The sequence below is a fragment of the Triticum aestivum genome, chromosome 7A (genome assembly GCF_018294505.1).
Source record: "Triticum aestivum cultivar Chinese Spring chromosome 7A, IWGSC CS RefSeq v2.1, whole genome shotgun sequence".
Taxonomy (NCBI): Eukaryota; Viridiplantae; Streptophyta; class Magnoliopsida; order Poales; family Poaceae; genus Triticum; species Triticum aestivum.
In genome coordinates this window covers 183,745,551-183,757,014 of record NC_057812.1, presented here as the reverse complement: position 1 = coordinate 183,757,014, position 11,464 = coordinate 183,745,551, and the positions used below count along the sequence as shown (strand labels likewise).

At 46.5% G+C, this 11,464-nt stretch overlaps 1 protein-coding gene across 1 annotated transcript; it reads right to left on the bottom strand.

The window, feature by feature from the left end:
- Positions 1-817: 817 nt before the first annotated feature.
- LOC123150182 (uncharacterized) lies at positions 818-1,958 on the bottom strand. Its single transcript, XM_044570008.1, has 2 exons — positions 1,286-1,958; positions 818-1,210 (listed from the first exon to the last, which is right to left on the bottom strand). The coding sequence occupies exons 1-2, from the start codon at positions 1,915-1,917 to the stop codon at positions 982-984; spliced, it is 861 nt and encodes a 286-aa protein (XP_044425943.1). The 5' UTR covers positions 1,918-1,958; the 3' UTR covers positions 818-981.
- Positions 1,959-11,464: the final 9,506 nt, after the last annotated feature.

The following is an 11,464-nucleotide window of genomic DNA, read 5'->3' as shown; positions in this document are numbered from 1 at the left end:
TGTGCATATGTATGCTGATGTGTGTGTACTGGACCCGTGGACCCGTATGTGTTTGTGCGCACACACATGTGGGTTGGGGAACCATGCATGTGTGTATGTATGTGGATGTATATGCATGCGTGAGAGAGATGGGAAGGTGACATGAGGTGCAGTTCATATTCATCGTGTCGATAGATGATTAATCTCCAACATTGTTGTTTAATTGTTTGAATATTGAGTACAAATATGGATGTGTACATGCATATTTCATATAATCCGTGTGCAAATCACATCGTCCGAAAGTTACACTACTATATGGTTGGTTTTGCATACTATGGAATAGTGCAAGTTCTATGCAACACGTGCAAGTTTTTGTTATCCTTTGTTTTGAGTTTTTTCTTCATTTTTTTCTTCAGGATACCAATGCCTTTAATTCATTCCACCTTAGAATAAAGTTTGTTTTTTGTTCAGGTTTCCTTCAGTTTACAATGAATATGTATGCAATATTAATAAGAAAAAAGAGATGATTTTATGCTTATTAGCGAGTCAACTCATAGTACATAGAGTATCATGCAAATTTATAGTTTAGATTCATCCTTATCTTCGTTTCTGAAAATTAAATTTAATCTGTTCACACATGCAACCATTTTAAATACTCCCTTAGTAAAGAAATATAAGAGCATTTAGATAACACTACTGGACATCAAACATCATGTCCTTAATAAGTTTTTTTTGCAAAATATAGATACGTGTAAAAAATGCACATCTCATTTGTATATAGAGAAGAAACAACTAGTAATATACAGTGAAAAATAGACTTAATTAAAAATCAGGCCACTTAAATATAATCGCTCCTTTATAGAGACCGACAAGTTCACCGACACGCACAGATCTTGGCAACGAAACAACTAACCAGCAACAAAACCAAAGACATATGAACAGTCTGAGAACACGAAGAAGCTAGAGATGAAACGTGCATGGCAAACAGCTTAGTCGACCGGATCACTGCACCTCCACGTCGCGCCTATCAGACGTCGCCGGTGACTGCCCACAGCACAGGCAGCAAGTGGGGCGGTTGCTCCTCGCCGCTCTCTTCCTGCGTTCCTCCGCCTCCTCGTCCGGCAGCGATCTCGTCACCACACCCGCCGGCACCGGGAACCACTTCCGCTTCGCCAGATTACGCATGCACTTTATCTTCTTCAGGACGAAGGCGCATATCTCCCCCATCGCCCTGCAAGAACATCGCATACATTTATAAATATTGCATGTATGTATGCAATATGGATAAAGATGTGTGGCTACGTACTCTCCGATGTAGACGACGCAGATGAAGGAGACGCAGGTGATGACGACGATGTAGACGCAGGAGGTGGCGTAGCGGGTGGTGCCGGCGATGTAGGCGCCGACGAGGCTGGCGAGGTCGACGAAGGTGGTGAGCATGAGCGCCACCACCTTGGCCTCCCCGTGGTAGAACCGCTCGCTCATGAGCAGCACCATGATCACCAGCGACGTCACGAACGCCGTCGCGTTGAAGTAGTAGAAGATGACGTACCGAACCCAGTGCTCGTCGCGCAGCACCGGGTTGCCGGGCCGGTGCCCGCCGGGGCCCTCCTTGGTGTCCTGCCAGAACCCGCCGGGCGGGTTCAGGCCGGCCTGGTAGGTCACCGACGCCGCCACGGTCGCCAGCACCATCAGCCACCCGCGCATCTCCCTGAACCACTTCTTCCGCTCGTCCTCCTTGGCCTCCCCCTGCCCTTGCCCCTGGAGGACGAGGAAGCCCTGGAGCGCCGTGCGCATCGCCTCCGTCGACGCGGCGGCGCCGCCCGGCTGGTGGAAAGGCGTGATGAGCACGGGGATGCCATGCAGACCGTGACCGGTGGCTGTTGGCGCGGTGTCGCCGCCGGGAGCCGCGTCCATGACGGACCGTGCCTCGGACATCTTGGTATGGGGCGTTGGGTTCAGGGCGCGCGCTTGTGCAAGAGAAATGTTGAAGTATATGCACGTATACTTGCTCTTGGCGTCCGTGTCATGTGGGCCATGCGAGTGTGTGAGCATCGTCTCCTACACAAGCAAGCAAGGACGAAGAATGTCTTCTATGTTTAGCAAGGAACAACGGACCGGTGCTCGGATGCGTGCTCGTACATGGCCAAGAAAGGAACCAAGAGACGCCAGCTGTCCACCAGGTCCGGAAATAACAGTTTTTTTTGAAAAAAACACTTCTAATTTTATTCATACTCATAACAATTACGGATACACTGATTTGAATTTAAGATAAAAAATACAGAGTAACTCCTATGACTAAGAATTACAATAAAATCTCTTAGGGCATCTCCAGCCGCGTACCAGGAAGGCCTCCCCAGGCGATTTTTTCGCGCCGGCGCCAAAAAAAGGCCCAGTCGCGCCCCCAGGAGCCCGATTTTCGCCGGCCTGGGCCGAAAACAGCGCCGGCGGACCTAGGCCGAACCCGGCGCGCTGGGGGGCGCCCGGGGGCGCCGGGGCGAACTGTTTTGGCGCGAAACAGCCGCGGGCCCGCCGCGTCAGCGACACGACGCCTCGTCTTCCCCCAACGGCCTCGGTTCCCGTGGGGAATCAATGCCAAGGCTGCCGCCGGTCAGCCTTGCCATTGATTTCTCACAGGCGGCGCGTCACGGGACAGCGCGCCGACGCCTCCCCTCCCTCGCACGCGTACACACGGGTGCGGCGCGGCTATATAGCCGGTGGCCTGCACTCGCCTGTGCCCACACCAGCCCCGCCCCTCGCCGCCGCCGAGCTCCTCCCTCTCCCTACCTCTCCCGAGCGCCGCCGCCCAGCCCCTCTCTCTATCTCTCTACCTCTCCCGAGCTCGTCGCCATGGCGGAACGCTACCCCGGAGACGAGGCGGCGGCCAACGGCTTCGGCCGCCGTTCGCTCCGCGAACAGGAGTCCTGGCTCCTGTTCCAGGCGAACATCCCGGCGCCGCCGGACATGCGCGCCGGGCCGACGGGGTGGAGGCTCAGCGTCGGGGGAGTGCCCATTCCCCCGTTGCCCGACGCCGTGGCAAAGCCGAAGTACTTCGCCGAGGAAGTCGAGGTCGTGCGCGCCTCCCTCATCGACGCCCAACTCTCCCTCCCCTAGTACGCCGCCGACAACCACACGGCTTGGGCGGCGTATTTCGAGCGCCGCCAGCAACAGCGCTTGGCGTCCATCAACGACGCGCCGGTGGTTGGGCGTCACCTGTGGTGGGGCGTCCCCGGCCGCACACTCGAGGGCGTGCTGACGTACCTCGAGGGCGGCAACGACCCGCCGTTGGCGTACCGGCGAGGGCGGCCGCCCCGGCGCAGCACCGACGCGCCGGGCCATGGGCGCCAAGGAGGTTCGGGTCCTCCTCCTCTTCTTCCTCCTCCCGATCTTCATCGCACTCCTCCGGCACTCCGGCCCTGCTCGGCGTCAAGGCCGAGCCCACGGCGGAGACGCCGCTCGGCCGGCGCACTCGCAGCGTCGGCATCGTCATCAACGAGGGCGGCCGGCGCGCCTCCTCGTCGGCTCCTCCTCCGCGCTTCGTCAAGCCAAAGACGGATCCGGGGCTCATGCCGGTGAAGACGGAGCCGGGGCTCGAGCCCGTGAAGAAGGAGCCGGCCGCGCCGGTGACGACGGAGCTCGACGACGACGACGTGGCCCTGGAATGGGCGTGCAGGGACTCCATAGCGATGGAGAAGGAGCGCCTGGAGAAGGCGAAGGAGTGCTAGCGCGCCGCCCTGCTTCGCTTCGCGGAGCGTCGACGCGGCCGCGACGAAGGCGGAGTCGTCGTCATCTGCGACAACGACAACGACGATGATGCGCCGCCAGCAGTCCGCCATGGCGACGTCGGGCAGGAGTCCAGTAGGGGCGCTCGCGTCAAGGAGGAGAAGGCCGACGACGACGATGGCGGCGACGGCGGCGACTTCAGCCAGTTTTTCCTTTAGATTAGTTTATGTATATGTGCTATGTAATGAAAATCCGCGAACTTCGCCGAAATGTGCTGAAATTTATCGTGTTTGGCCGAAATTTATCGTGTTTGGCCGAAATTTATCGTGTTTAAGTCGAACTTCGCCGAACTTCTTTTATTTTAAAACGTGCCTGGGGGCGGCCCTGGGGCCGGCGGCTGGGGACCAACTCGCCCCCAGGCCCAATTTTTGCGCCGGCTCACCCCCAGGCGGCGATTTTAGGCGCCCCCTGGGGGGCCAACGACTGGAGATGCCCTTAGAAACACCTTCTTCGTTGTATCAATCTCTGCTAAAAGACATACTCCAAAGACTTCGGTAAAGAGGCTGCAATTGAACTGAAGCAACGATGTTGCTACTCTTTCACCCGCAACAACATTATCAAAATGGTTTTTGAAAGCGCCTTGAGTCACCATACAAAAAGATGGGAAGTGTTGATCGATGAACGTACTTGGGCCGGGGATCATCCCCTAGAAGTGCAGGCCGTCGCATCACAATATCTTCACCATGGTGTCGATGAAAGATTTCAACTCCACAAAAAATCAAACCAACAAATAAAGTTTGACACACCAACATAAACCCATCAGATCCGAGTACCAGATATGCGAGGATAAAAAACTCTCTAACCTCATGGCACTGCCAAAATAACGAGAGTAAACTTATTATCACAATACGACAAAGGACATAGAACTCTTGAAAATGCGCGGCTCCCCCACCTCCCAGCGCCAAGATGGCAACTGGAGGCGAGGGGACCAAAAATTTCATTGCGGTGACTTTTTTTTGCGAGCTCAAACCTTGTATTACTCAATCAAGGTATCATTACAATCCTCAGCAACTAACTCCAGAACTTCAGGAGGACCTGACCCTATCCAAGTCATAGTCCTATTATTAAGACAACTAAAAGAAGCTAACTTGTCACTCGTCTTATTCTGTGAGCGAGCGACAAGAGTAATACAAGTTTGATGAAGGTTCAATAAATCTCTAATCTCATTAGCTAACGATGAGTAGAGCGATCGATCGGTATCTCCACATGTGATCATAGCCACATCAACAGAAGAATCCAGCTCAACTTGTATCGGCAAAGCTGTACGTTGGATCGATGAGGACAACCCCTCCAAGCAAGCATAAAGCTCAGCCTCCAGCGCATCTCGGCAGAACTGTAATGTCCTACAAGCAGAGAAAATGATTTTTCCTGACTCATCTCTCAAGACCATGCCCGCACCAGCATCATCGCATGACACAAAAGCTCTATCTGTGTTTAGTTTTGTCCACCCTTGCTTCGGTTTCTCCCAACTAGGCACCTTGGCCTTATGAGTAACCGGTTGAAACCTACTGTCCATCGTAATGTATGCTTTTCCTTTCGCTGAATCAGCACCATTATCATTCTTGATGGCCATCAGTGAGACAAGATAGCTCTGCAGGAATCGGACCGATATATCCATCTGCGGCGCCGGTTTATGATGCACCACCTCATTGCGTATGTACCAACTTCTCCAGAAAACAAGAAGAAGCATACACCTCTCAATCTCACTTCTTGGTGCAAGTAACTACAATAGCCACTCCTTTCCACAGTTATCAATTGACTGTAGCCAAGGTAATCTCCAGATTTTTGCCATGTTCAAATATAGATCCCTCCCGAATTGACAACTCAAAAACGGGTGGAAGTTGTCCTCCGTGTCTAGTCCACAAACTGGGCAAATACTTATGGTCTCCAATCCAATCTTATGCTTATTTTTCCACGTTGGCAGCCCATCGGTCACAACTCTCCATGCAAAATTTGCCACTGTTGGCGGAACTCCACAACTCCAGATGAACTTCCAATAGGTTCTCGCACCGGACGGCGACGAACTAGAGGATGCTGCATTGGCCCCGTGTAACTCATCAAACGCTAGATGATATGCGCTCTTCATGGAGAAGACACCCAACTTGTCCGGCCCCCATGCAATAACATCTTCGCCACGCCTGGGTGAGACCCTGATCTTCAGAATCTCCACCACATCTGCTTGCATGAAATATTGGTTCAGAGTTTGAACTTTCTAGGACCCATTGTCATTCAAGAGATCGGACACATATCGAATGCGACAAACTCCCTGCCTTGAGATCGGTTTATACGAGAAGGGTCGTGGGATCCAACTATAACGCCACACCCGAATGCTTCTCCCATTGCCTATTCTCCAGATCAAACGTTTCTTCAATAACTCTAAACCATGGCTAATAGCCAGCCAAGACAATGAGGCATTTCCAGCAAACACCGTATCTTCTAACTTACCAGTCGGGTAGTATTTGGATTTGAGCAAGCGAGCACACAAACTATCCGGCCTTGTGATCAACCTCCAAGCCTGGCGCGCTAGAAGGGCTTGGTTGAATATACGAAAATCTCGGAAACCGATCCCACCTCTATCTTTTGGCTGCATAAGATGATCCCATCCCTTCCAATGAACCTTCCTCTTCCCCTTCTCCGATCCCCAATAAAAATTCCTCACCATTCTAGTGAGATCGTCACACACCGAGAACGGTAACTTGAACACTCCCATTATATATGTGGGTAAAGCTTGCGCGACAGACTTTATAAGCACCTCTCTCCCCGGCTACGCCAAATATCCGTCTCCCCACTGGACAAATCTTTTGGTAAGGCTTGTCTGAAGATTTTGAAACTTACCTTTAGACATTCGTCCCTCGGGAGTGGGAAGACCCAAGTACTTCTCCTCAAATACCAAACTTGTGAGTTTAAGAACATCCCTGACCTGCTCCTGAGTCGGGACCGGGCACGCTTCACCAAAGAATATCGAGCACTTGTCATAGTTCAAACTTTGGCCCGTGGCCGCACTATATAGATCCAAAGATGCTTTAACATGCCCCGCTTGATCCCTCGATGCCTGAAAAAACAGCATGGTATCATCTGCAAAAAGCAAGTGAGATATGCCCGGTGCTCTCCTACAAATTTTTACTGGAGCAATATCGCCAGCTACGCCAAAGACCATCTGCCACAAATAAGAATAAGAACGGAGAGATTGGGTCTCCTTGCTATAGCCCATGCGACGGTGCAAATGAATCCAGGAGAGTTCCATTTAATTTTATTGAATACCTCACCGGTGTGACACACACTATTATCCAGTCAATCCATTGATACGTCTCCAAGGTATCTATAATTTTTGATTGCTCCATGCTATTATATTATCTATTTTGGATGTTAATGGGCTTTATTTTACACTTTTATATCATTTTTGGGACTAACCTACTAACCGGAGGCCCAACCCAAATTGTTGTTTTTTTTGCCTATTTTATAGTTTCACCGAAAAGGAATATCAAACGGAGTCCAAATGGAATGAAACCTTCGGGAACGTGATTTTCTCAACAAACGTGATCCAGTAGACTTGGAGTGGGTGTCAAGAAACAATCGAGGAGGCCACGAGGCAGGGGGCGCGCCTACCCCCTAGGCGCGCCCTTCACCCTCGTGGGCCCCTCGTTGCTCCACCGACCTACTTCTTCCTCCTATATATATCCACGTACCCCCCAAACATCCAGGAGCACCACGAAAACCTAATTCCACCGCCACAACCTTCTGTACCCGAGAGATCCCATCTTGGGGCCTTTTCCGGAGCTCCGCCGAAAGGGGCATTGATCATGGAGGGCCTCTACATCAACTCCATGGCCTCTCCGGTGATGTGTGAGTAGTTTACTTCAGACCTTCGGGTCCATAGTTATTAGCTAGATGGCTTCTTCTCTCTCTTTGGATCTCAATACAAAGTTCTCCTTGATTCTCTTGGAGATCTATTCGATGTAATCTTCTTTTGCGGTGTGTTTGTCGAGATCCGATGAATTATGGGTTTATGATCCAGATTAACTATGAACAATATTTGAATCTCCTCTGAATTCTTTTATGTATGATTGGTTATCTTTGCAAGTCTCTTCGAATTATCAGTTTGGTTTGGCCTACTAGATTGATCTTTCTTGCAATGGGAGAATTGCTTAGCTTTGGGTTCAATCTTGCGGTGCTCGATCCCAGTGCCAGAAAGGAAAACGACACGTATTGTATTGTTGCCATCGAGGATAAAAATATGGGGTTTATATCATATTGCATGAGTTTATCCCTCTACATCATGTCATCTTACTTAAAGCATTACTCTGTTCTTATGAACTTAATACTCTAGATGTATGCTGGATAGCGGTCGATGTGTGGAGTAATAGTAGTAGATGCAGAATCGTTTCGGTTTACTTGTCACGGACGTGATGCCTATATACATGATCATACCTAGATATTCTCATAACTATGCTCAATTCTATCAATTGCTCGACAGTAATTCGTTTACCCACCGTAATACTTATGCTCTTGAGAGAAGCCACTAGTGAAACCTATGGCCCCCGGGTCTATCTTCCATCATATTAATCTTCCAACACTTAGCTATTTCTATTGCCGTTTATTTTACTTTGCATCTTTATTTCTCTTTATCATAAAAATACCAAAAATATTATCTTATCATATCTATCAGATCTCACTCTCGTAAGTGACCGTGAAGGGATTGACAACCCCTTTATCGCGTTGGTTGTGAGGTTCTTATTTGTTTGTGTAGGTGCGTGGGACTCGAGCGTGATCTCCTACTAGATTGATACCTTGGTTCTCAAAAACTGAGGGAAATACTTACACTACTTTACTATATCACCCTTTCCTCTTCAAGAGAAAACCAACGCAGTGCTCAAGAGGTAGCAAGAAGGATTTCTGGCTCCGTTGCCGGGGAGATTCGTGCCAAGTCAAGTCAAGATTTGAATCCCCTGGCGCCATTGCCGGGGACTCTATGCACAAGTCAAGACATACTAAGTACCCATCACAAACTCTTATCCCTCGCATTACATTATTTGCCGTTTGCCTCTCGTTTTCCTGTCCCCCACTTCACCCTTGCTGTTTTATTCGTCCTCTCTTTTTTCCGTTCGCCTCTTTTTCGCTTGCTTTTTGTTTGCCCGTGTCTTGGATTGCTTGCTTGTCACGATGACTCAATACAATACTAAATTGTGTGACTTTGCCAATACCAACAACAATAATTTTCTTAGCACTCCGATTGCTCCTCTTACCAATGCTGAATCTTGTGAAATTAATGCTGCTTTGTTGAATCTTGTCATGAAAGATCAATTCGCCGGCCTTCCTAGTGAAGATGCCGCTACCCATCTAATCAACTTTGTTGATTTGTGTGATATGCAAAAGAAGAAAGATGTGGATAATGATATTGTTAAACTTAAGCTATTTCCGTTTTCACTTAGAGATCATGCTAAAGCTTGGTTTTCATCTTTGCCTAAAAATAGTATTGATTCATGGAATAAGTGCAAATATGCTTTTATCTCTAAATATTTTCCTCCCGCTAAGATCATCTCTCTTAGAAACGATATTAGAGAGGATGAAATTAATGATACGTAATTGCCCTACACATGGTTTGAATCTTTGGATGATTATACAAATTTTTATGCCGGATTGAATTTTGCTTCTAGAAATCTTTTAGATTCGGCCGCGGGAGGCACTTTTATGGAAATCACTTTAGGAGAAGCTACCAAACTCCTAGATAATATTATGGTTAATTATTCTCAATGGCACACTGAAAGATCTACTAGTAAAAAAGTGCATGCGATAGAAGAAATTAATGTTTTGAGTGGAAAGATGGATGAACTTATGAAATTGTTTGCTAATAAGAGTGCTCCTACTGATCCTAATGATATGCCTTTGTCTACCTTGATTGAGAATAATAATGAATCTATGGATGTGAATTTTGTTGGTAGGAATAATTTTAGTAACAACGCGTATAGAGGAAATTTTAATTCTAGGCCGTTTCCTAGTAATTCCTTTAATAATTATGGTAATTACTACAATAATTCTTATGGAAATTATAATAAGATGCCCTCTGATTTTGAATATATTATTAAAGAATTTATTACTTCGCAAAAGAGTTTCAATGCTTTGCTTGAAGAAAAATTGCTTAAGGTTGATGAATTGGCTAGGAACGTTGATAGAATTTCTCTTGATGTTGATTCTTTGAAACTTAGATCTATTCCACCTAAGCATGATATCAATGAGTCTCTCAAAGCCATGAGAATTTCCATTGATGAGTGCAAAGAAAGAACCGCTAGGATGCGTGCTAAGAAAGATTGCTTTGTGAAATTGTGTTCTTCTAGTTTTTGTGAAAATAAAGATGAAGATCTAAAAGTTATTGATGTGTCTCCTATTAAATCTTTGTTTTGCAATATGAATCTTGATAATGATGGGACTGAAGATGATCCACCTTTACCTAGAAGGCGTTCCAAAAATTCAGAGTTTTTTGATCTTGATGCAAAAATTGGTAAAAGTGGGATTGAAGAGGTCAAAACTTTAGATATCAATGAACCCACTATTTTAGATTTCAAGGAATTTAATTATGATAATTGCTCTTTGATAGATTGTATTTCTTTGTTGCAATCCGTACTAAATTCTCCTCATGCTTATAGTCAAAATAAAGCTTTTACTAAACATATCGTTGATGCTTTGATGCAATCTTATGAAGAAAAATTGGAGTTGGAAGTTTCTACCCCTAGAAAACTTTATGATGAGTGGGAACCTACTATTAAAATTAAAATTAAAGATCATGAATGCTATGCTTTGTGTGATTTGGGTGCTAGTGTTTCCACGATTCCGAAAACTTTATGTGATTTGCTAGGATTCCGTGAATTTGATGATTATTCTTTAAACTTGCACCTTGCGGATTCCGCTATTAAAAAACCTATGGGAAGAATTAATGATGTTCTTATTGTTTCAAATAGGAACTATGTGCCCGTTGATTTAATTGTTCTTGACATAGATTGCAATCCTTCATGTCCTATTATTCTTGGTAGACCTTTCCTTAGAACGATTGGTGCAATTATTGATATGAAGGAAGGGAATATTAAATTCAAATTTCCATTAAGGAAAGGCATGGAACACTTCCCTAGAAAGAAAGTTAAATTACCATATGAATCTATTATGAGAGCCACTTATGGATTGCCTATCAAAGATGGCAATACCTAGATCTATCTTCGCTTTTATGCCTAGCTAGGGGCGTTAAACGATAGCGCTTATTGGGAGGCAACCCAATTTTATTTTTATTCCTTGCTTTTTGCTCCTGTTTAATAATAAATAATTTATCTAGCCTCTGTTTTGGTTGTTTTTTGTGTTTAATTAGTGTTTGTGCCAAGTAGAACTGTTGGGAAGACTTGGGGAAAGTCTTTTTGATCTTGCTGTAAAAAACAGAAACTTTAGCGCTCACGAGAATTGCTGTCATTTTTATTTGGAAAGTGATATTTAGTTAATTATTTTTGCAGATGATTACTAGATAAATTACTCATGTCCAGAAATTTATTTTAGAAGTTTGGGGGTTCCAGAAGTTTGCCTTAGCTACAGATTACTACAGACTATTTTTTTTGACAGATTCTGTTTTTCGTGTGTTGTTTGCTTATTTTGATGAATCTATGGCTAGTAAAAGAGTTTATAAACCATAGAGAAGTTGGAATACAGTAGGTTTAACACCAATATA

Coding starts and splice junctions, on each gene's coding strand:
- LOC123150182 (XM_044570008.1), bottom strand. CDS start 1,917: ATGTCCGAGGCACGGTCCGTCATGGACGCGGCTCCCGGCGGCGACACC. Junction 1,211..1,285: donor TGCGTCGTCTACATCGGAGA/GTACGTAGCCAC, acceptor ATGTTCTTGCAG/GGCGATGGGGGAGATATGCG.